The sequence below is a fragment of the Mytilus galloprovincialis genome, chromosome 9 (genome assembly GCF_965363235.1).
Source record: "Mytilus galloprovincialis chromosome 9, xbMytGall1.hap1.1, whole genome shotgun sequence".
Lineage (NCBI taxonomy): Eukaryota > Metazoa > Mollusca > Bivalvia > Mytilida > Mytilidae > Mytilus > Mytilus galloprovincialis.
In genome coordinates, this window is record NC_134846.1 from 54,948,802 (window position 1) to 54,975,860 (window position 27,059).

Consider the following 27,059-nt stretch of genomic DNA (forward strand, 5'->3'; position numbering starts at 1 on the left):
ATGTTAGAATTAAATATTATTACTTGTTTTATTGCGTAAAGATTTTATTCTCAACGTTACTATTTTGTTTGACTTTAATTTGGTTCAGCTAGACCTAACTTATCAATGAGATAAAAACAAGAATATTAATATTTAAACGACAGGGATTTTTTTGGGGGTTTAGTGTTGGGTACCCCCTTAAAGAAAGTCATGAATGACCGATGAGGCTTATTTTCATCTATATATTTAAACTATGGTGGGGATCATAATTGAAAGAAAACATTCTGATAATTTCTTATAGAAAGCTGTTAGGTAGTTAGTAGAATGTTCATTTAATTGTTGTTGAACTTATTGACATTTCTTATCTTCCAGAAGAAGTTGTAATACATTCACGTATTGATTGTGTGTATTTAAGGTAAGTCAATAACAAAACGACGGAAGTCCATGACCAGAAAGCAATGCATAGACGAATGCTTTTTTTGACAATATTACGAAAATGTTTAACGAGGTGTATAAATTTAGGAAATTTGGTCATTTTTGCCGCGAGTGAACCTAACTTCTAATTTTCCCAAAAGTATTCTATATATACAGCTGTTTGGACATCCCTGTTAGACATGTACACAGTTTTGATTTCCATAAGACTTAATACTTTCATTTAATGAGGAAATCATAAACAATCATACTATCGGTCTGGTTTATATTCCTTTGTGACATAGATAACCTTGATGTGTCGTCATTGAAATGCCAAATTATGTTAAAACAATTATGGGTGCCAGATTTTACGAACCAGGTACAATAACTTTTCGTCACTGCTTATTGGGGACTTTGTGTCGTCAAAGAAAAGTTCGAAGTGTGTATTGCGAACAAGATCGTGCATTTTCAGATTTATCGACAAACTCGATAGACTGGTTCTGCAGTATGAATCGACCTAGAAAAGGGACAAAGTTTTGTTATCACCAGGTAACTTAGAACCTCGCTGAGTATTGTTACAAATATTTTTGGGTGTGCAGAGAGGGGGACTCAACACGAAGCGTTGATTAAACGTCAAATTCATACCGGACATGGCTGCGAATGTATACACCCAGGTCGGCCAAAACGACGTTCTTTTACTGCTACATGTAACAATTTTCTATACACCAGTCAACTGATGGGTGACCTAGTCGCAAACACCTAATTCGTTCTTGAACTTCAGTTGTGTACTTTGGTTTCAGCTTTATTTTTAATAAACGTTTTAATGGCTCAGTGTATTTTGTTCAGAAAATAACAAATTTTACAACTGTTAAGAAAATGGCAAAATTAAACAACTTGAACATCATCTAAAATCTTTTAACATTTCAGATCCAAATGTGGATGGTAAATATCATATCAGGTAGGACTTAATCGTTAGTCACAAAATAAATGATAACTTGTTGCATTGTTTACGGTCATTTGTATTAATATTAACCCAAAACATAATGTTGTGTTGCAATGTATAAATATTTCAAATACCTCATGTGGGGTCTTTGTCGTAGGTATGTAGAAGGTAAATGAAATGCATTTTTAAATTTTACTGTAACCTCAGCATCAATAATGATTAATATAATTCGTTTTTACAACTTGTAATAATTTACAGGCGACGCTAAACTCCGAATCAGTGTATCATGCTATGCTTCTTTACACAGAAAATGAAATGTTACCCAAACGATAACGCTGTATGGAGTTCGATGCGTTAAACATTTTTGAAATAGAGAACTACGATATCCATTCGATAGCATACACAAAACGTCATGCAATCAGTTGAGTTAATACAAATAAATCTTCAACGTTGTCCAGTCAGATTGAAGTTTCAAACCCTATCGCCAAAAATCCTAAGCAGCTTTCGTTTTAAAAGAATAACAACAAAAGCCATTTCCACGTAATTTATTGTATGTGCTGGTAATTGTGTTAATCGATGCATTCCATCCTTGAAAGAAATGCACAATATCTATGATATGAAGTTTCGTGTAGATGATTTCAAACTTTCAAAATCGAAACCCATAGCTTTAGTTAAACTGTAATTTGCAAGGCCCACTCGATTCAACGTCTGGATTCATTTATACAGAAAGGTCGATGGTTAATAACCTCTTGTGTCAATGACATCCCGCTTTTCTCCAAGAAAGATGCTCACAAACTTTACAATTATATAGAAAGAAAAAAACTCAAATTCAATTTTTCAACTTTAATAGCAACCGTTTCCCTGATAAATACATGTACACATACGTGGGATGTACTGATTTTACTATTCGATAATTGTGCACATGACTGAATACTGTGGATTCATTATTATTCGTTGGATACACATTTTCGTGGATTTTGTGGGTACAGCTGAACCACGAAATTATATGTTCAACAAATAACAAATTATATCTGATAGGCTTACATTCACACTTCGACAAACCACGAAATCAAATAGTTACGAGCATCCAAGTTTTACATAATCCACGTAAATAATAAATCCACAGTAGTACTAATGTCAGTTTTAAATTGTTTTAATCATATTTTGATGCTGGTTTATGACAAAAACGGTTAATTGCACTGTTTTCTTTGCAGTCATCAGTTTCATCAGCATATTGTCTTCCACAACCGGTAAGTCAATAGACAGTCTAGAAATAGGGTTTTACAAACCTTACAAAGGTCGAGCATATAACAGTGATAATCTAATTCTGTTATAAATTTATTCTCTAAATGAAGTAGGAATTTGAAATTATGGAATAAAACGGACAAGATATGTTTTCCAATCAAAGGGTGGGCCATAAAATATTTTACAAAATTTTGTGTACAATGTAAATCTAAAATCAGTGTGTAACAGTCAAACCAGATAATAATTATTTTTTAACGTATTTCAGAATACTAGTATCAAAATAAATAAAATCTGATTTTGTTTAGTTTCGTGCTCAATGGAATTTATTACGACTATTTAGATATGTATGCCTTATACGTGACTAGTTTATGATAGAACTGTCTCGCAATTTTACTCCTTTTTAGATATGTTTAAAGTAACAGAACTGGGTTTTAACGAAGTTTTAACATACCTTTTATGGTAACATTATGATTGATTTCCGAGGAATATGTTTTATTATGCAAACAAAAATGTTTTTTTTTTAATTAAAAGTCTTTTTTGAAAAGCATTGTTTTATACTATTTACCTGTATTATAGGCGCAAATGAAAGGTTTCAATTTTGGCGCAAATGAAATCTGGTTTGTTGCGCAAATGAAAGATTTTTTTGGCGCAAATGAAATGCCAATTGGCGCAAAAGCAAAGCACCGCTGAAGGAGATAACCAATTTTATTTGCCAATTAAGAAGCGGAATAAAATAATTTAAGACAGCAGGGAAGATTAACTTTGTAGTTTTATAGCTTTAACTGATAAAAAGAATGAGAGCTTTATATGGTAAATTTTACGATGTCTCTGAAGTGACCAGTGGGTCAGATTTGTATAACATTGCTATTTGATTTATTGTCTAAATTGTACATACACTTTTTAACGTGTAGAAAACCATGTGAGTGGATTCCTTAATCTTATTGGTCAATGATCTTGCGTGGTCAGCACAAGTTTACGTGCCATGTGTGCACTTCATTTTATCATTAACTTTCGTCTTGATAACTTGTGATTCTAAAACATTGCGTGAAATTTAAATTTCCCACCCGCAAACCTCCCTTTATTTATCTTTACGTCAACTAGTTTTGTAAATAGATTTTTTTAGTTGGGCAGATTTTTCTCCCCACCTTTGCTATTATTTGTCATTTATTCAATTGATATGATTTTAGTTGATGTAATTTCGTATTAATTATGCATTATAATTGTATATTAATTATGAACTTTTATGTCAAATGTTTTTTTTCCAAATTGTATTTTTTTTGCAGTTAATGATTTTGAATAAATGACCTTTTTTCGTCAATCTTGTTTTTATAGATATAGCAAAACAAGCTCAAACTCTGGCTGACATGTTTACATGTCAATAAGTTTATGGTATCTGTCTGTCTGTCTTAAATAGGTTATACGCCAATAAGACAGCAGCCAAACAACAAAAACAAAGTAAGGACATATAGAAGGCAACATATAGTATAGTTTTCAACAATAGATAGGTGTCTACACAATATGTCAATTTATAACTCGTCACTAATTTATATAAAAATTGTGGATAAATTTAACAGAAACGATTAAAAAAAAACTACCATTAAATCGCAATTCTCCAAATAATGTTACATTTTTTTACACTTAAGGAAGAAGCCTAAGTATGAAAAAAGTTAATTTTTTGATACTTACCAAATTCTTAATACATAATGTCCCCCTTTCTTTATACTACAAGAAACTCCTAGGAGCTGTGGATTGCAGAATATCGTCCGCATATTATCAAAATGTACACGTAAATGTTTGGCGTCATGTGTTAAAACAGTTATTGGCCAATCAAATCGGTATATCTGCACGGTTCGAGATGACCCTTAACCCGAACTCCTACGTCGACCGGGTTAATACGGGTCACTTAAGCCGTGCAGATTAAATGCTATATACCGATTTGCTTGGTCAATAACTATAATTTCAGATTATTTTTCTTTAATTTTTCTTTAATAAGGATTGCGGTGTTTAACATGTAGAGATGACAGAAGGCTAACAGATTGTTTCTGGAGAGGACCATCTACTTGTTCAGATGGTGTAGAGGTAAACAATTTAGTACTTTATTTTATAAATATGCGCTCTATACTCGATATATTTTAGGAAGCTATGGTAACTACTGTACATGGCTTTCATTGTATGACACATTTAACGTCCTTCCTTCAGCCCAACAACGGTAAAAGTACAATTTAAATCTTAAAAACAGTGTTTTAATATATTACAGTCAATTGCATAGAGTGCGAGATAAAGATAATATCTTTGGTTAAAGGAGAGTAGTTTACCTTACCCTATAATTACTTCACGGTTCAGCTAGCAAGCAAGCTAACCAAATATATTAACTTTGCCTACACACTCAATGCAATTGGCTGTAATGTTCTTTGATTCCATGTTTTACTTCTTTCCAAGAGTCATATAACATCATAACTTTTTAGGTCCCTTTTTTTATAAATTAACAAAACAAACATTGTACTAACATAACTATAATGAGTATTGTAAATATCTATATTGTTAATATAATTGTTTTGCTTCGTGAAGTATGTTTATATTCGATTAAAATGTTTGATTGCATTATATTTTTAATGATTAATTATAGTCAATCTAATTAAAATATTGATCTCTGATTACGTTATACTATATGTAGTATAACGTAATCAGAGATCAATATTTTAATTAGATTGAATTAAAATATTGATCTCTGATTACGTTATACTATATGTAGTATAACGTAATCAGAGATCAATATTTTAATTAGATTGAATTATAGTTATCCGTATACGGTTTGTTATAATAAAATTGGAACCCTCTATAATATTTTAGAGATGTTACCTCGAAGTTAATGTACTGCAGACGTTAGTTACAGTAATCAATGCTGGATGTCGTTCTGAACTGGTACATGTATATAATTATATGTTTAAGTATTTAAAAAGTCTGATTGACCCCTTGTCATCACGACTGCTCCCTATTTCATAATCAAAGTATCTCATCACTCATGATTGTTTGTTATAATTTCTTGTACCATTACGATTAAACTTTAACTTTCACATTTGCATAATGTTTGAGCGAATGAACAATGCTAAAATTGTTATATCCATTAAAAATGGATGGTCAAACTCACGGAAATTCTGGTTTGCTCGTCGACTTTATCAGAAATATTGTTTGCATATTTAGGACGAGAAAACAAATTAATCAAACCTATGCACATCTACATTTTCTTGTAGAGAGTGACATACGATTAGCAGCTGCATTCGATTAAAACTATTGGTTTTTGGAAAAGACAATGTTACCTAATATGATCAAAATGTGAAAAATGTAACAACTATTCAATTTTACAAAGAGATCAAAACGATTCCTCGTAGTATAGCAGCATCATCGTTAAAGCGCACATCATCATCATTATCATCGCCATCCTAATCTCTGTCGTTATTTCTTCATCCCCTTTCCTTTTTCCGACGTAGTCGGTATAGTTTCGGTTTGTGCCCTTTGAACTTAAGAACGCTTAACAATGACAACAGAATACGCATGCTCGAAAATCCTGTCTGTGATTGGACAAAATGCTGTCATGGTGGGTGAATTGGTTGTGTTTGAAAAAAACGTCTCGTTAATTATATCGTGATGGAAAGCAAGTGGAAAACTATAAATATTTGAACTAGATCTTACAAAGATTTATATTTTTATTAAAATAATTGGTTCTCCAATAGCTCTTTGCATCCGTAACAGCTGTTTATTTGGGACAATTATATAATTTTTAATGTAAACTTTGTTGTACGAACGTACATGACTTTTAGAACGCACCTACGCATGTGAGATTTCCGCGGGGTTTTGGTGAATGTAAACAGAAAGATACGAGGACCGAGAATACTGAACACAACTTGAACAGAGAAAACGTTATTTAAATGGTATCTTTGTGCTTCTGAAGGTTATGAAAATGATAGTTTTAAACATATACTCAAATTTAAATACGTCGGTTATCTTTTTTAAAGATAGTTCTTGTTGCAGTATAGTTTATTAATATTGATGTTATTTATATAATGCATGCTCACATTCAATTTGTATTGTTACATATATTGTATTGTTACATATATTGTATTGTGGGAAAGGCTTTATAAGTATGTTTTTCTTGTGTCTGATCCTTTTTTCTTTGAGCAAACAAAATATGTAAAGATTACATCGATAAAAGTTCCACAAATAGAGGTTTTGATTTCGTGAGTGTACTATTCTGCGTATTTAAATGGATGAACCGTCTACACGTGCTATAATGACAGACGGGGGAAGACCGAAAAGCTGTAGTTGCATATCTGACAATGCGCGTAGTTAGGACAAATAAATCGTGAATATAGATTTAAGTTTAAACAACATTTCATCTTGCAGAAACTGATTTTAAGCTGAAGCAAAACCAATTTAAAGAAATCAACTGGAAAGTCTGCAAGTATCTATACATTCAAGAATATATACATGATTGTTAAGATTTTCGATAGACTCACTCACTTACCACATACATAAAACCACAAACAAAAGTAAATCAATAAACAATATCTTAATCCATATTAATCTTATTTACAAAGGTTTGCCATTTAATGGATACATTGAACAAAGACAATGTGAATATAAACAACACGTCAACCAGTATAGAAAAGCGATGGTCAAGTCCTCATGCCGGTACTGCATGTGCTCAATGTTGTTCACAACCAACAAAAGACCATGAAATGCCGTGTAATACAGCTTTATGTAACCAAAGTAAGTAATTGTTTTACACTAGTAATTTTTTGGGGCCCTTTATATCTTGCTGTTCGGTGCGAGCCAAGGCTCCGTACTTTAGATCGTACATTGACCTATAATGGTTTACTTTTATGAACTTTACTTAGATTGCGAGTTGTCTCATTGGTAGTAATAATACCATATCTTTCTATATCTAAGTTTTAAGGCAGTAAGATTTTGAAATAGGTTAAAATTCAGGAATATATCTTCCTCGAGCAAAGATCTGATTTCTTTACCAGGTTTGGCTATATTTTTTGTCCTTTCTTGTTTATGCGGTCATCTGTTCATAAATTTGGGATTTTCAAATATTTTTGCCTCGATTACATGTATCTCTGAAGAAACAGTAATTTTCAAAAGGTGCATTTAGTTCAGAAACAAATAATACCGCTAATATTATTAGATAAAAGTATAACATGGTAAAAGACAGGCTTTGCGTGATTGTGAGAAGAGAGTGAAGACATCAATAGGACAATAAAAAAGGTAGAATGTTAGCAGACACGCCGAAAAGACAATCTATACAAACTACCAAACAGAAAAGTTAAGATGTAGCTTCACAGAAACTTCCAAGAGACGGACTCAAGTGCTGCTCTTGTTGGGATAGCAAATCTAGGTTCCCCAAAGGGACCCTAACAATAACGATATACATTTATTTCCATTGTGTTAGGGAGATATGATGTTTTGTTAATCCCAATAAATTCATATGTCCCCAGGGTATTATGATTTTAATTTTTATACGTACATTGTGTTTGAGATAAAGTTTATACTATAATTACTTATATGCTGGGTTTACAGATAAATCAGCGACATTGAATTTTTTTTAAACTTTACTTATTAGCTGAGAAAATGTAAAGTTTAAACCGCGAAATGCTTCACAAATTGAAACATTAAAAATATAGGCCTCGATTTTAACAGTTTCTGAAGAGATTGAATGCTAAACCGACAAACTGCGTCGTATTTGTAGGATATAGTTATCAATTCTATATAAAAATGAAGTTAACCATATGTACAGTATAACTACGGTTAACTATAATTTCTAATTTCAGAACCATTTTCGAGAATTTTCTTCGGTCTGATTGGTAAAAGAAATATGAGATAGTAAATAAAACATAACCAATAATTGTTGTGTTCATGTGTAAAATTAAATCACAGGACTACTTAGATAATTTTTTCTATTATGTTTTTTTTTAATCTTTTGCGTTACTCCGAAGTGTAGACTGTTTATTTTCTCTATATCGTCATTCTAATTCTTTACTCTAACTTCAATACTTGTTAGTCGAAGGAAAAAAAAGCACTCACATATGAATAATCGGAATATCAAACTATAACAGGAGCACGAACACGTACCAATTCTGACTGAACATTTAACCATTAAGGGAGAATGTCTGATTTAAAAAGTGAAATGTTACCAGCCGCTCGCAGATTGCCTATAGCAGTCAGCAGCCAATCACAAAAGAGGAAATAAAAGGTCCAATGCTTCCCATTCTTTTGAATTCATAAATCTATAAAGCATCTTGGTTTATATGAGTACCAGATGTTAGTCCTTCAGAAACTAGAACACGATGAAAAGTATGAATAGAAAAAAAACCCTGATACATGTAACTTGTATACTTTCAGAGATATATCAATTATCCGAAAAAGAGTACATATGAAAACAATACAATCCGATAGTATCGCAAAAAAAGATTCAGCAAGCTTGACTTAAAATTCCATTGATAAAGAATGCATATCTTTGGGGCCCTTTAAAGCTTGCTGATCGGTGTGAGTCGAGGCTCCGTGTTGAAGACCGTACTTTGACCTATAATGGTTTACTTCTTAGTGTAAATTGAGACTTGGAGGGTTGTCTCATGGGCAATCATAACACATCTTCTTATATCTATTAGTACGAATTCGTATGACAAACAAAAACATATGACCTGACCATAAATGTTTCTTACTTTTGTATCTATATATTTTTTCTTTTCATACTCATTTTTCGTGGAAAGATAGTGATATTTCATTGGCGCAAGTGGAAATTTGGGGGGTTTATATTAATCGTTTATGCATTAAAAATATGGAATAATCGCTACCAAGACAGCAACACAATTATTTTGTTCTAAAAATTAGACACCCGAAAGTTAAAAATGCGAGTTTTTACATACGAAGATAGTCGATAAACCCAGCTGTGAATATTTCCGAATCAAAACAAATTTTGAATAATAAAAAAAAAATACTTCATTATTCTGTCATAAAAAAGGTTTATAAAAGTAAAAGGTATCAATTGGCAATGTAACGGATTTTTAGAAATTTTCCCTAAGCATCACGTAGTTCAATATACTAGTAGTTAATACCCTCTCATTAGGGCTTGTATTTTTATAATATGACTTCCTTGAGTAAGGGTTGTTTCCTTAAAGGAGGATATGTAACCAAAATTCCCTTTGATATCTTTCACATCTATATTCCATGTGGTGAAGTTGAACATATTGAAGGTATCCCTTTGACCGACGCCAACACGAGTTGGTTGACTGTTGGGGTGATCGATTATGTGTTTCACAGATAACGACGGGTATATTCTAATTGTCTTAACCTTCATTATCTTCCGCCTCTCTTATGCAAGCAACTAGAAAATGTGTAACTGATTATTTTTTTTGATATTTTATTAAAACTATAATTTACAAGAAAGGATTGACTGTAGACAAGGTACGCCTCACGTAAAAAATTTACAAAAGACTTGTTTCGTTAATGAGTTAAATGGTACATGTAACGTGTACGGTGAGATATGATAATGCTAACCATCATTTTGTATAACACAATCATCATATGAATTGTCACGTTCTTTCCCTCTCCTGTCATTGGCTGAAGTGTCGTAAACATCATCAACAGTATGACTGTAAATGTTAATTTCATCTTTTTCTATATGTCGTCTTTCATTCGTGACGTCATAAACCCCGTCAGAAGACGTTGCATATTGAGTCTCGTTGTCTTTTTCTGAATAATTCGTATTCGATCTATTGAATCCTGTCGCACCAGGATCTAAAACAAAATACTGACCACCATCCAACTGAGTCGCAGCTTCCGGTGTAGTCGGTATAGTTAATGTTACACGCTCTTGTTCTCCAGTATCGTGCATGTCATTTTCTCTATGGTAATTTGCTGTAGCTGATTGGTTATTCATATTACTTGGTTTGTCATATGCTGATGTGTTCTCTCTCGTTTCATATCCAGTCCTCTTGTTTACTTTCTTGTTCTTTCTTCTACAAGTATTTTATATGTGTTATTTTAAATTAATATTTCAAATTGTATGATTGAAAAAAAAAATGGGACGACATCGACAGGAAGAACAGTAAACATATCTTGATTCAGTTTGGAGTTCATATGATTCTCACTATTTTTGATCTTTTAAGAATGTCCCAACTTATTCCTAAAAATTTGGCAAAAGGGTTTTGAGAAAGAAGTATGAAAAGCTATACTTCATAGTTTCTACAGTCTCATGTATCATCACAAACTGGTTGACTTATGTGACGTGCACATTAGGGCGGTCTTTGGTCGTAAGTTCTGATTGCCACCTTTAACTATCTCATGGTACTTGATTTTGTTTCAGTTGGATATATCATGTTTTCTTTGGTTTGTATTTTTAAAATGGAAATATGGGTTCTAATCAACTAATGTACGTATTCAGAGGATAATATGATATATACATAAGAAAGATCTGAATGTTTTTTTTCTCTATGAAAGAAGTGTTATACAGCTTCAATTATAACTACGATATAAAGAACACGAATACCATTACGAATGTGAGATATCAAAACTTTTTTAAAATTATAATATGATATGACTTAGTTGTACTGCTTTATATATGACCCAAAAAGTTGATTTCTAGTTACTAGTTACTGGTATATATTTTTGAAAAAATAATTTACACGGTAGAAGCTGTAATCATGGTAATCAAAATAATGAAACTTGTCAATATCGACAAGTCACTGCCTTCTGTATTTCATTGACTAGAATTTTATAATACAAACTTTCTTATAGTCATTCAAATGAAAATTTTACAAACTTCTTTTATAATCTTTGAAAAAACTTTATGCAAAGCATGCATTTAGTAAGTTATAGAAACATACCTGCGACATAAAATAAATACTACAATGATTACGAGAACAAATACAAATCCAAGAATCCCTCCGACAATTATTCCTAAAAAAAATTCAACTTTAGAAAGCTAATTCATACATATATATGTGCGTATATGACATGCATTTACTAGTAATATTATTTTGTCCAATATGCTACTCATAAATAAACTCTTCATAGAGTGATACATGCTAGTTTAATTATAAGAATAATACTATCTAACTGACTTTACTATTTTTTTAACTTTTAGACACGAACCTTATCAAATATATGTTTTGCCCAGATGTTTTATAAATTTTTATTGAAAGTGCGTTTTAGGTAAGGTCAACGCTCATATTCCGTTTACCAAGTGTAAAAGGTAAAATAACAAAAATACCAAACTCCAAAGGAAATTAAAAACGGATAGACCCTTTTAAAATGGCAAAATCAAAATGTTCAATAACATGTAACCAGTGGATTTTGCTGTGATTAAATATGTTACTTTTAAGGAGGTCAGATTTATTTCAGGTATTTCTTGCCTGTGACCAGACAAATTGGTTTAATTAAAATGATTGAATCAATAGATATAATCAACCCTGTTTCTTAAATAACGTAACAAATGACTTGTTCAGCTGCATGTCTCTTTTCAACATCTATCAAAGTTCTGGTACAAACTGGATTGAATATCGTATGTGCACTTTTTCAAAATGCCTTCCCATTTTCTTTTTTTCGCATAAATAGCTGTCTAGAATAAACTTAATTTTTTTCATAATTAACTTTTTTATGGCCTTCCTTTACTTGACCTCTGTTTGAATTATTCTTTTTGTGAATAAGAATATCATAATCCACATATTTTGATACTCAATTTGTGTAAACAAAATAGTAATCTGAGAGATTTGTATGCATTAAATGTGGTAACGTATTCAGCATTACGCAAAAATAATTGTTAGAATGTTGCAGGTATACCTAACTGAAGTTGTTACATGTAACTGTCTATCAAAGTTAAGATTGAACGGTTTTTGGAAACGAACTTACGATGAAAAACTTCCTAGACATTGACAACTTGAGGGTAGTTTCCTGCGAACTACACATCTTATATCAGCGGTGGCGACTAAACTGATTATTTTAAAGAAATCTTTTGTTTTGTTAGCACGATCAACTCATTGACCAACTGCTAAAGTCAGACAAAACTTGATCTTTAGTTTATAAGAGAAATATAGACATTGCACAAATCTGTACAACGTACAAATACCTATATTATTTATACCTCCGATAACATGGTTCATGACATATTTTCACTGTGTTGTAACTAATTGAAATGACAGGGAATGTTCTACATACTCTCATTAATAAAATTTAATCAAATGGTAAAAAACCTTTGGTAAAATTATAAGACAACATTGGAACAATCTGCAAAAAGTCAAGCAATGCAGTGACATATTCACCCAAGTGCCTATCATAGCGCATAAACATAACAAAAATATAAAAGAATACCTTGCTAAATCAAGGCAATAGTTGGGAGACTTGTGAAAAGGGACCCATGGTTTAACAATATATTTAAATCATAAGCCTGGTACCTTTGATAACTATTAACACCACTGGGTCAATGCTACTGCTGGTGGACGTTTCGTCCAGGAGGGTACTACCAGCCCAGTAGTCAGTACTTCAATGTTGACAAGAATATCAAGTATACGGTCATTTTTATAAATTTCCTGTTTACAAAAGTAAATACTACAAATTTCTTATACCAGGCATAGATGACCTTAGTCGTTATTGGAACAACTTTTTGGAATTTTTGGAATTTTGCATCCTCAATGCTCTTCAAATTGTTAGTAATAATCTTAACTATAGCCAATAAACTTTCATACATATAAAATAGAAAAAAACGGTGTAAAGTCTTCAGGAACAGCATTTAATTATAATGTGTATTTAATTGTAATGCGAAAAACATACGAACATACACTCACCTAATTCACTCATCCTCAAAATATACAAAATGCAGGTTCAAACTTAAGAATGTTGAAAGAAGAGAAAACTGTGCACCTTATAATCAGTATGACTTTATCAGATGACAATACAAATACTAAATTTCGTGCTAAAAATTAGGCGTTGATATTTTAATTGAGCCACGGACCCGCGCAGGTCTTACTGAACGCATCCATTATTACTAGTTATTTATGTATTCTTTGTTTGTTTCTATAATCCGTGTCAATCAAATTTTTTCATTGACCACTTTTTCCCTTACCTGTTTTAACCGAAAAATGACTGTCTGTGTCATCTGAAATATAAATATTGAAATATTTTTATACAATAATTTTGTTTTGCTTGCGTTTTAAAAATACAAAAACTTCCTGAAGTCATCATATTTTAATAATCACGGTACTTGTCTATCCCAAATTCAAGTATTTGGTTATGATGTTATATTTGTTATTCTCGTGAGATTTTGTCTGATGCTTGGTCCGTTTCTGTGTGTTACATTGTAGTGTTGTGTCGTTGTTCTCCTCTTATATTTAATGCATTTCCCTCAGTTTTATTTTGTTTTTGTCCATGGATTTATGAGTTTGAACAGCGGTATACTACTGTTGCCTTTATTCATAGCATTTAATAGTTCCTTTTTAAATTTTTATAATAACAAAATTTGATGTATCATTGATCTATATACTAATTTCATTCCTTTGTTGTTGGAATACTAAAAGCAATTTATGTAATTAAAATGTTAATTTATTTTAGATTAAAGTATTAACTGTCAGACGAAAAAGATGTTGATTGTTTATGCTATTCATATGGCAAAGCATAACAAATCCGTAATATATCTTTTAACAGTTTAGTTTCTTATTTAATAATGCTATTGGAAACTTACTATAACACCTAACACTTGCGTCTCCGGTAAAATTACAAATCTTTCTTGAAGCATTGGTATTGTCTGGTTTGCATTCAAACGGATTCGTAATATTAACAGGACAGTCTAGTCCGTATGCTATTCTCGATAGATTTGAATTCCTGGGTATAACTCCGGCAATCCCATTATCAGATCTTTTTAAATGGCGACAAACTATTATAGCATACTCATTTGTCCAATTGTTTGCACAAAGAGAGTAAGTTAGGTTTCGTTTCTTGTTAATAACAAGTAGCCTAGCATCTTTGTCTAAATCTAAAATCCATTCAATTTTATCTGAAGTAAAGAAACACAGTCATATTAAAGGTGAATTATAATTTTATTATTCCTTGTTGTGAACAACAATGATTTTCGAGGAAAACTAGCAGAATAAACCAAATGACAGCATTTGTTTTTGTGCCAATTGTTAATTTTTTAGAAATATTATTAGCGCCAAACACTATTTTTTAAAGTTATAAATTGAATCAAAATACGAAATGCATGGTGGTTAAATAATATATAAAAAAGTATGACAAATGTTCGGAATTGTTTCATATTAGAGAATCGCCTTGAAAGATCTCATTTGCAATGTATTCGACTATCCATTTTCAGGGAAGGTATAACGCTCAGTCCAAAGGAAATAAGAGTTTCATTAAATTTTACAAGACGCTGGAATCGTGAAGAATAAGGATGACGACTTTGTTTTAGTAAATGATATCTAAAGTGTAAAAGTGGCTTTGAAATGGATATTTCCCTACTAAAGACGGCCTGCTTATCGATGTGCTCTTAGGATAAGGACATGACTGTCATAAGATCATCGTAGGACGCATATTTGTCTTAAATGCGTTGATCAATCATGTCGTAACTTACGAATTGTCCTAACTTTAGGACACCTATTTAGGTGTTTAAAGATGGTCTTAGAATGGTCCCAACTTTAGAATATATATTTTTGCATGGTTGATTTGTTAAAAAGTACGATTGCCATCTATATATGGATTTGCCTTTTTCTAAATTTGCTCTGTTTTTACTTATTCAATGTATTATTGCTCTCTTTCAAAAGATATAACAAACCAGTAGTATATATATGATACCGCTCTTTTATTTTCCACGTGGAAAATAAGAATAGTGGGGCAGCGTATATATATAAAACACATAAAATAAATGTACATATGTCCTAATATTATTCTAATTTATTCCTTAGAGAGCTGATAAGACAAATCCTAGAACAGTTTCGATAAACAGGCACCAGCACACTAGTTAGAGGACATTTGTTTATAATGTTAATCAAAACTACAATGACAGTATAAGACAATAAGAGACTCAAGAAAATAAAATAAAATAATTTCTAAATAGATTTAACGATCCATTTCAAATTTTCGAATGTTAATCGCTTTGATATTTTGATACTTCTTTTGATAAAAATTAAGTAGTAGTTTGGAGTGTGAACATGCAATGAATACAATCTAATTGTTACCCGAAAAAGAACCTGCTGTTTCTATAGAAAATTTAAGTTATTTTTTTTGTAATATTTCGAAAATCAAATGGAAATATCAAAATTACATGTGAATACATTACTGAATGAAGCCCGCCTCTGGGATCGGGATTGTCTCGCTGTGTTGAAAACCCATTGGTGGCCTTGGGCTGTTTACTACTCTCTGGTCGTGTTGTTGTCTCTCTGTCACATTCTCCGGTTCTATTCTCAATTTAATACAAGATAGTATAGCAATATAAAAGTATTTGTGGTATCAATTATTCATTTACTTATAGTTCAATATTACACCAAATATATCTCTTAGAAAACCGTAACATAAACAAAAATCATGTAAAATCTTTCATAATCTTTACCAAAGAAACGTGTAGAGATAAGCACAAAACTCTGAAAATCAATTTTCAATCATTATTCATTGAAAAGTGATGGGAAGTTATTATCTTCTTTTCATCATTAAGCCTAACCTGATTTTGGCGGTTTTGTTATATCAACAGCAATTGTCCTTTGAGGCACGTCTGCTGTCGGGATGATACCATGGTTTCTATTGTTCACTGTTGTTGTAGATAAACCTGTTGTTTCTGTAATACACAACAAAGAACTTTTGCTCAAATATGAAAAAACGAAGATGGAAGAAACATATGTACTACTAAAGCAGATTAACAAATTTTAAAATTTTAATATATATTAATATTAAGGTATCATATGATAATATATATAAACTGATATTAAAACTGAGTTATCATTCATGTTGAATTTTTTTAAACCACTGTTTATTCGTTTCTATATTTAACATTTATTCTACCTACAGTATATGCTTCGGTTCTTTACGTCTTCATTAGTTTTCGACCACAAAAAAATGTTACTATACAACTCATTCAAATTGTGCATTGAAGCATATATGTGTTACCAAAACATAACGACTAACTATTTCTGCGGTTTTGAGCCAACTGTGTAATACGAAGTGAAATAAAAATGGGAAGGCTTTGTCACACAATAATAACGAGCCAAAAGAGAGAGAGAGAGAGAGAGAGAGAGAAGAGAGAGAGAGAGAGAGAGAGAGAGAGAGAGAGAGAGAGAGAGAGAGAGAGAGAGAGAGAGAGAGAGAGAGAGAGAGAGATCACCTTCTTTGCAGCTGTAATCTATAATTGACCTTGGAGCCAAATAAAAACACTTCCTGTTATTTAACCGGATGTTACCACAGCTCCTATATCCAATGCATCTTCTAAAAGTTTTCGTAATGCAGTTTGATACTTCTCTTCCAACTTCGCATTCATCTATAAACTCAATCTTTAGGATATCAATTTTACTTATTGCATAATAATAACCGCAATACATTTCAGCGAGCGATCCGCATACCTCAACATGTTTGGTATACGTATAATGACTATATGGCCACCATCCTTCAATGTAAAACAGTTGTATATAAGTTATTACATATGTTTTTTTTTAAAGCAGACGATTTTTTCTTTAGGAAGAGTTTTTACAGATGTTATGTTGCTTATGGCTAAGTAATAATATGGTACCTGTGATAATTATACAATCTGGGAAAGAAAGACATGACATAGACATACAATAAAAATGAAACAAATCATGATGGCATCAATAAAGCTTTTTTTGGATGAGTTCAGCATAACCCTTTGTATAGCCCGTTGTAAATTTTTTTAAAAGGCGGAATATACCAAAAAAAGACAATCTAAAGAGACACCGACACCATGACATGAAACAAGAAAGAAAAAACTGAGACTCATAATAGAAACTGAAGACCGCACTGAATAACTGTCATGTTGTTAGATACTGCTAAACATATGTCACCTGTCGTGGTGCTCGTGATGAGTACACGTTCAGGTTCATCCTTTTTGAGCTGCAACTTTCTATCAAGGAGTAACATCGGTCTAACATTGACATTTCAATATTTGTTGATATATTACACATGTTATATAAATCAACAGATAATAACTATTTGTTATTTCCACTAAATAATTACAATTTTTGTTCATAGCTTGCTTAAATTCATATGACGTTGTCTCATACGTCGTAGAAGATAATATGACAACACAAACATAATAATTTCTCTATGGTTGACTTGTATTCTATTTTACTAATTTCATATCAATATATATGCGCTTTTCTGGGTTTCATAATAAATGTCATTTGCATCGAACTTAATATGACATAAACAAATACAGTTTGTGATATAGAATATAAATGATGAAAAAACTTCTTTTTTAAATCTTTATTTGTCTGCGCAGAAGGAAGGATATCAAATGAGGTGATACTCGAGATGATCAAGTCAGTGTCAACAAATGAAATGCAATTTTTATTTTTATAGGCAATTTGTCTAAACAAAATGTTTTCTTTGGGGTGAATATTAAAATACATAAATAAAGTTTTGTATTTTTATTAAAACTTCTTTTACGTGTACAAAACGTTGTGATAGTTGTTCGGTTGGACGAATAAAGTCTCGTTTATTTTATTGATAAATCGACGAGGATGGAGATAAACAATCCATGTTTCTGCACTGATACGTCATATCATAGTTTAAACTGTTTGTATTAGCGTGTTTTTTACTCATTGATATGCGTAAAATATCAGCCGCGTGCCACACACTCAATTTGGATGTAACAACACGTCTTCTCGTTGGCTAAAATAGTTCTGTCTATCAGCCCATATACATAATTTTGTCATCAAACCGTGAAGTTATCAATTTTTTTCCCCCAATTTAATTCTTAGTATTTTAGAATTGAAATATAAGAACGACTTATTTTTTTGAACAGAAAAAATGTTATTTTCACGAATGTGACCTACCGAATTAGACTATTAACCGGCTTTGTAATGACATGAGCAACACGACGGGTGCGACATGTGGATCAGGATCTGCTCTTCCGACACACATGTGATCAACCCCAGTTTTTGGTGGGGTTCGTGTTGCTGTTGTTCCCCTGTTTGTGACATTTTTACCTATTGTGTCTGTTTCTTTTGTTCACACATCGTTGTCAATATAATGGTATTTGATGCGACTGTCATACAAGTGAGAGGTTCAGCAAGCTTGAAACCAGGTTTAACCCACCATTGTTCCTCAAATTTTCTGTACCAAGTCAGGAAAATAGCAGTTGTTTTCTTATATTTCATTACTGTGAGTGTTGCAATGTCGTTTGTTTTGTTGTTGCACTTCAGTGTTTCTGTTGTTTCTTTGTTTTCCTCTTATCGTTGATGTGTTTCCCTCAGTTTAATTTGTAACCCGGATTTGTTTTCTCTCAATCGATATATGACTTTCGAAAGCGGTATACTGCTGTTGCCTTTTTTTACAGCCCTTCCGTTTGCACACATTTTAGTCAGTCATTCCTTAAATGGGAGAATGTTTTTAACTACAATCTCATTCGAGCGTAACTGATGAGTCTTTTGTAGACGAAACACGCGTCTGGCGTATTAAATTATAAGCCTGGTACCTTTGATAACTATTAACAGGGCAAGTTCAGATTTCAAGTTAACACGGCAATACCGTGTATGACCAGCTGTCACCTCCGTTGCAATGAATCAATTAGACGTGGAATGAAGTCTAAGGGATTGCTGCTTCATTTCCTGAAAAAAAATTTCGGAGCTGGGCGAACGTTTCAGGTGGATTTGGGCTATTTCTGATACGTCGGTCAAGTTTGTCCCAAAGATAAATCGTTTGTCGATAAATCTGGAGTCATTGCTTGCCATGGCAACACACGAATTTGGTCATTCTCCAAAAAAGTTATCGTAATGTGCTCCATGTGACAACGAGCGTTGTCCAGCCGAAAAACGTTGTTAAAACGATGCAGTCACAGAAACGGGAGAACGACTGAAGCCAGAATTTCGTCCCTATACTTATAGGTTGCGATCAATAATTGTGAGATCGTTACGTTCCTGGTAGGTTATTCCGTCCCAAACCATAATTCCGCCACAACTAAATCGATCTGGTTCCTGTAGGCACGCATCAGTAACTCGTTCATTGTGTCTTATTAAGAGCCTGGCTCTGTCGTCTCTAAATTTAGAATTGAATTTCGATTCATCGGTAAAAATGGACCTGACTCCATGTTAGCCTTTCTATTTAATCCGTAAATGAGTCCATTTAAGTCGCGCCATCCTGTGACGCTGCGTAATGATAGGTCCCTTCAATGGACGACGAGCTCTTAGACCAACTTGACGCAATTGATAACGAACTGTTTGGGCAGACATTCTGTTGTTAATTCGTCCATGGGTTTGTCGTGCTGTTTGTTACAAGTTTACAAATAGATTATAGAGATGAATAACTATAGAATAACTAATCGAAGAATTCAAATAGAGAAAAATATTCAACGAGTGACCGAACAACCCATTAATTCACGAATGCGCGTAGCGCATGAGTTAATTATTAGTGTTGTTCGGTCACGAGTTGAATATTTTTCGATATTTGAATTCTTTAATTAGTTTTTCTTTTTATTACATTGGCAAATGTCTTTTTTAAAGAAATTAATGTAAAATATGTATTACTAAGGAACTATATCTTTTTTTCTACGCATTTACAAATTGTTTTGATCCGCCGTTTTGGACGTCTTGACAACGCCTATTGTTGTATGACGTCAGAGAGTAAAATAACCACGTTTATTTCACATGTAAAATTATCGGTTATTATTTAACTGGGAAATCAATGTAATTCATTGCAACCAATGTAATAATGCGGATTAGCCTGTCTTGACGTAACGTCGTTTCACGTAGGGTGATCATTTGTCGTGCGAGTATTTCCAAAACGAGTCTTAAGCCTTGCTTTACAATAGTCATTCATTTTTTTATTTGTTAACAATAGTGTTCTACGCAATTAATGACCAAAAAGGACAACTCGATAACAATTCTATACAGGGCATGAATGCGTATTTGTTTGCAATCATAAAATGACGTTACGTCATATCCGATTTTTTTTACAAATTTGTAAATTTGATAGATAAAGCATTCAAGACTTAGTTTTAATCTAGAAAACATTTTAAATTAATAAATGTATTTTTTTTTATTAAAACCAATGTAACGTTTCTTTTTTGTTGTTGCCTATAGTATATATTTCCTCGAATTGTTAAACAGTTGAATATCTAGGTTTGTTGATTTAAAAATTGATAAATAAATTGTTGACACAAGTTAAAATGTTTGACTTACTGAACCTTCTAATGAATATACACAAATCAGTAAAATAATTAATTTGATTTATTACTTTGACTTTTCACTCATTTGCTTCCGCGTGTTTTCTAGTTGAGAAACTGTCTATTTATTTCAACTCCAATATTAACTCTTTTGAAAAGGATTTTTTTACCTGTACAATACACTTTTACATCCACATGTCTATGTTGCTTACTACACGAATTGAAGTCATTTCCCACCAAAGTACAGGTTTTATTGCTGTTGCATTTTTCTTCTATCAATTTTCTCCCAGTATTGCAATTGCCCTCAAAAGCAGACCTACATTTAGACTGCCATGAGTACCAAACTACATAATTTATGTCAATTGTTTTGTTTTCGTGACATTGAAGTTTTGATGACTTATTTCCACATTCAACAGATTGATCTAAAATAGAAAATAACATAGAATGTCTAATAGGGAGACGTTACGCACGATATTACTTGCCGTTTTAAGCCGATTATTAAAAGATATATTTTATTTCGTTTGCAACTTTTTTTTTGCACATCAATATGGATACTTCTAAATGCATGTTTGGTTGCACTGAATATGCATGAAATATTTCCCACTAGAAGTAGCGACACAACACAATGTATGTATTTGGGATAGATAATAGTATATATAAAAAAGAAGATATGGTATGAGTGCCAATTAGACAACTCTCTTCCAGAAACCAAATGACATAGAAAGTACTTAAATGCAATGTTTCCTCACCTAAATCCGAAAAGGAAGAAGGTATCCGTTTTGCTTTAATAAAAAAAATTGTGGAAATTTACAAGTAAAAAGTGTCTGACTTAATATACAATACACTTTACTTTTTAAATAAAGGAACAATTAAATTAAGAAATGCAGCGAATGTCAGATAAAAATAGTTATATTCATCCCATATATGTTTACAATACTCATCTAAAAGAACAACCCAGTCATCGATTTTTTTTTTTGGTACTTTGTGGTCCTGTTGATACTATCGAATAATGTCCGATTAAATACAACAACGTGTGCTAAAAGTTGCATCTAACACCAAAACACAAAACAAACAAACAATTTCATTTTGAAAGGCATAAATAGGGTCCAGAGTCGAGAACGTTGAAAACGTAACAAAATCGTCCCACGGACAAACTTACTAGACATTGGATTTTTATTTGTGGTATGAGTGCTGCTAAAATTCGGGTTTAACATGTCCTATCTAATTACTTTTGTCAGCTTAGTTTATGAAAATGAAATTTGATATAATCTTATATTTTAAAAACCTATAAATTTGATAACTTTCCAGTTTCCTTAATCTGACCGTGGTGAAGACTATTTATTTTTGTCAAAAAATAGCTTTGGCAGTTACATCAACGTATATCTAGTAATGTTGTAATATTTTATATATGAAGCACAACATTCATGCGAACTTTCGCGGATTAAACACTGTTTCGAAGAGAACAAACTCCCCTGTAAAAATTATTATGCTTATAGTCTGTTATGTCTGACACGCATGTTTTAGACGTTGGGGTCAATATGTTTGTCCTCATTTTAGACTTTTGTAAATTTCGATAAAATTATTTCTGATTTTTTTTTTAAATTATAAATATCTGTCTTGTCTATTGTAATAAATTTTATATAGCTGAACTGTTTAGATTTTAGAAAAGAGCTGTTTATTAGTGTGTACTGGTTGATTTCACGGTATCGTTCTTGATGTGTTACCATTTCAGTTAATAAACGCATGCAAATAATCCAGCGTTTTTAATGCTAATGCGGTCTAAAAAAGGCGATACTGCGCAGATAAGGAATATTTAAAAAGTTTTAATATTTGCCTAACAATACTAAATATAAGATGGTAGCATACGAAAACGATACTATTGAACCGTTTGTAAATATCTTTGTTGAACAAATAAACTTCTACAGTACAGTGTCAATGTCTCTTTCAAGTATTAAAAACATTACATAGTGTTCTAGTGACCTAATACGATATATATGGGGTCAATAAATTCCATATGGGATGATAGCGACGCTCGAATACCTATATGGAATTTACCGACCCCATAAATATCGTAGTAGGTCGCTAGCACACTATGTAACGAATTTATCTAACCGACTATCTTAACATGTGGCATTCAGACTAGTGGCATATTAAAAAAGATCAAATATTCAATACCATTAGTACTAGGAACATACTTCTATTAGTCTATACAGAAGAAACTTGTTAGCTTCAAATGTGTTTTATTTCAATCGTTCATTTTTAATTTCATCGTCTGTTGAAACCTTTAAGATTACTAATTGTACATTGAAATAAGCCCAGCCTACTTATTTAATATGGAACATACACGTTCTATCCGCGGTTGCTTTTACTCAATCATATTCCTAGAAATATATAAGAGGCAAGATAATATACCATACTATTCTAGGTGTTTATGTTTTAAAATAGCTTTCTACCTGTAAATCCAAATTTACCATCTAATATTACATTCATATTAGCCTTTAAACTAATCAATTTAGTCTATTTGGAATTGAGCGCTCCCGATAAATGTAAATCCAGTATAAAAAGTTGATACATGAAATTTTGTGTTCATATATATGCAAAAGGTTAAAAAGGACGAAGGGGCAATCAACAATTCACAACTCTTCTCAGAAATATCAAGACTGAACAAGTTGTAGTCCACATGTTACACTCCAGGGGCGTAGCTAGGTATTCTGTCAACTGTAGGCACCAATCGGCAGGGGGTCTTGGGGTCGCTCAAGGCCTCCAGTAGGTCCAGGACAGAGCCCTGGTAGGGGGCTGAGGGGGGCCAAGCCCCCCGACGGAAAACGGTTTTCAGCATTTTAGCTGCAAAATTTTATGTACAAAAATATTAAATTTACTGGTTATTTTATAATCATGATAATTATAATATACATGATGAAAAGTTCGAAAAATTATGAATAATTCACTATAACATCTGACTGGTGATTTAGAAAACGCGCAGTACAATCGGAAATATGAAGAAAAAAATATTTACAATATGCATTGCCTAACTGTAGATAAGCGTATCCCTTTAATTAAGCAGTACACCCTGCTTGGTATTTTCATATCTATACCGTTCTGATTGATATAGGTATAGGAAGATGTGGTGTGAGTGGCAATCGGACAACTCTCCATCCAAATAACAATTTATAAAAGTAAACCATTATAGTTCAATGTACGGCCTTCAACACGGAGCCTTGGCTCACACCGAACAACAAGCTATATGTATGATTGTAACGATCCTTCATTAAAAAAAATAGGCGCGTAAACACTGATATTACTATATAATAAAACTATCCTTTTAGCTAGACAAAAACCATCAATCTTTTGATTCTTAAACCTTCGCCCTAGCCACACATACACACATAGTCGATGCCTAATGCAAAAGTTCTGTTCTGTTCATACTATCGTAACAAATTCAAGAAATTCATATTGCTTTATATCCTCTACTGTTAAATTCCTACCTGCTTAGGAATTTGAATAATTGTGGTCATTGCACGCAGATCTGAGAGTACTCAAAATTACTGGAAGCTAGTTGATTGATTGATTTTTAAACATCCAGTGTCAAATATTTATGCAAGTTCAGGACAAAAAAAAATATAACAAGAATTACAACAAGGAGCTAGGTCCTGTAATAGATGTCGTCCAGGACGAAGGTCTGGAAATTTGAAAATGCCATGCATTGTCAGGCATAGATTACCTTAGCTGTATTTGGCAAAACTTTTAGGAATTTTGGTTCTCAATGCTCTTCAACTTCGTACTTTATTTGGCCTTTTTAACTTTTTTGGATTCGAGCGTCACTGATGAGTCTTTTGTAGACGAAACGCGCGTCTGGCGTATATACTAAATTTAGTCCTGGTATCTATGATGAGTTTATTTAGAAAATGAGGGACTATTGGATAGGAGCAGAAATTTCGCCTTTCAGTAGCCAACTACGAACTCCTCAAAGAGTGGCATTCTCTCTACAATTAGAGTGTCGGATGTAATGTCCCCGTTCTGACCAGACGCGACTGCGTATTTATACATCCTGTACAGCCAAACGGACGACCAACATTGGCAAGTCCGGTGAAGACAAAGGGGAAACTGACTAGTTGAACACTAACAACAAATAATTAAAGAAATCATGTTTCTAAGTTGAGGTTCATTCAAGTTTTTGTTGATAGAAGTGAAATGATCTCATTCTGAACCAAAGTTCTAGTTTATAGTTTCTATATAAGGTAAAATCATAAAAAACATTCAATTCTATCCAATATTTTATTCACTGAGAATGAGAGACTGGCGTTCATCTACAGATAACGTTGTTTATTATTTTTTTTAATAAAAAAATAAATTGTGAAAAAATTATGTGTAGGCTCGTGCCTAAAGTGCCTAACGGCAGCTACGCCCCTGCACTCACCGTGTTACTTCTGTTAAAATACACTGGTGATTCATAGCAGGGGCTTGGTTTCATACACATACAGATTTATGAATTTCTCTTGTGTATCCTATGACATCAACTAAACGTATTAGCAATAGGAACATGTAAATTATCTAACCCATAAATTTAAATGATGTTAAATTTTTAAGCAGTTTGAATTACAAATAATAAACAAGACTGTTTCCGGTATAAACAACACATGCATTGACCATACAATAATTAATGATATCAACATGATGACTGGAAATCCGGAAACCAGTATATATGTTATCAAATTTTAGTTCAAAGGTACTTTTTAAATCACGATTTTTTATCTTTGTTTCGAACACCCGTAGTAAATGAAATATAGAATTGAAAATGAACTATTAGCAGTCAGTTTTTTTCAATACTGTAAAAATAAGCTAAAAGCATCTCTGATTTATTATCATCTTGCAAAACAATAATTCGACCGCATTGCAGTTTGTATACATGGAATGTTTAATTTAACCTTTTTTTTTCTTGAAATGAGAATCACAAATGCTCATCACAATTTCAATGACCGTTTTGGTCAGCAAAGAAATCATTCTCTTACGGGTAAAACGATGATTTACATATGTTTTTGTCTATGTCATGAAATCAAATAGAACATAAACAATCGCAAATTATATAATTATGTTTATATAATTATGGTAGTCTAAGACGTGTTGCTCAATGGTAATTTAGAGGGATCTATTGTAATTCAAGTATGGTTATAAAATAAGTTAATTTAGATTTAAGTATTTTGAGCAATCGTTGATAGTGATTTTGGCAGCTTATTGTGCCCTTTCAAGTAACGATTTTAAGTAAAACTGTAGAGGGTAAAATAAACCAGTTTATCTTGATTAACTTCATATACCAGAAATGAATCTATTTATGTTTATTTCCACATCTGATTTCCATTAATCACAACCTTTTTTCAAACTTTCCACTGCTTAGTTTCACATTTTAAATTGCTTACCTGTTTGAAACTGTGGTACAAAGGCGTTGAACACAAAAGTAAAAATATATCCTATATATTTTGTTTTCATCATAGCTAAAGTTTCGAGAAGAAAATACTTGTATTTATACTTGTCATGTGCTTATATGTAAAGCTCGCCTGTTTCCTTCCCCTTTACATTTCCAAAAATGACGACTTACTTGTAATTTAAAATTACACTACTTTTAGATTAAACTGTTCAACGTTTAACTTAAATCTTATTGTATCAATACCGTTGATGGATATGCAAGCAGTTATCAGCAAAATATAATATTCTTTAATTTGATTATAAAATACCGTGTTTAAGTAAAACTTGCTAAATATTTCTTTATATATAATCGAAGGCTTTAACAACAAACATGTCATTTCAGTGCATTTGCTACTATTTCTACAAGTTGATTATTCAAAAATGAATATATCCCAACAATTTTAAATCAATAAAATTTAGCAGGATTGGTAAAGTGAAATAAATATATCAGGAATTTATATCAGGAATATGTTTTTTCCCCAAGAACTTTTAATTTACTACATTTATTTTCCCAAGCAATTGCATACTACAAAATTGTTAGTGATTAATATATTATTCCTTGTTTACAAAATTCCAATAGGGAACATACTTTATAGTATTGTAACAATAAACCAAAATGTCTCAAAAATTGGTTTATTGTTACAATAATAA

At 32.1% G+C, this 27,059-nt stretch overlaps 1 protein-coding gene across 1 annotated transcript; it reads right to left on the minus strand.

The window, feature by feature from the left end:
• Nucleotides 1-9,984: 9,984 nt before the first annotated feature.
• LOC143045327 (uncharacterized) lies at nt 9,985-26,495 on the minus strand. Its single transcript, XM_076217765.1, has 8 exons — nt 26,363-26,495; nt 21,119-21,370; nt 16,938-17,216; nt 16,281-16,394; nt 14,313-14,624; nt 13,698-13,730; nt 11,464-11,536; nt 9,985-10,596 (listed from the first exon to the last, which is right to left on the minus strand). The coding sequence occupies exons 1-8, from the start codon at nt 26,433-26,435 to the stop codon at nt 10,131-10,133; spliced, it is 1,602 nt and encodes a 533-aa protein (XP_076073880.1). The 5' UTR covers nt 26,436-26,495; the 3' UTR covers nt 9,985-10,130.
• Between the last annotated feature and the right edge of the window lie 564 nt (nt 26,496-27,059).

Coding starts and splice junctions, on each gene's coding strand:
- LOC143045327 (XM_076217765.1), bottom strand. CDS start 26,435: ATGATGAAAACAAAATATATAGGATATATTTTTACTTTTGTGTTCAAC. Junction 21,371..26,362: donor TGTACCACAGTTTCAAACAG/GTAAGCAATTTA, acceptor TTTCTATTTTAG/ATCAATCTGTTGAATGTGGA. Junction 11,537..13,697: donor TCATTTTTCGGTTAAAACAG/GTAAGGGAAAAA, acceptor AATTTTTTTTAG/GAATAATTGTCGGAGGGATT.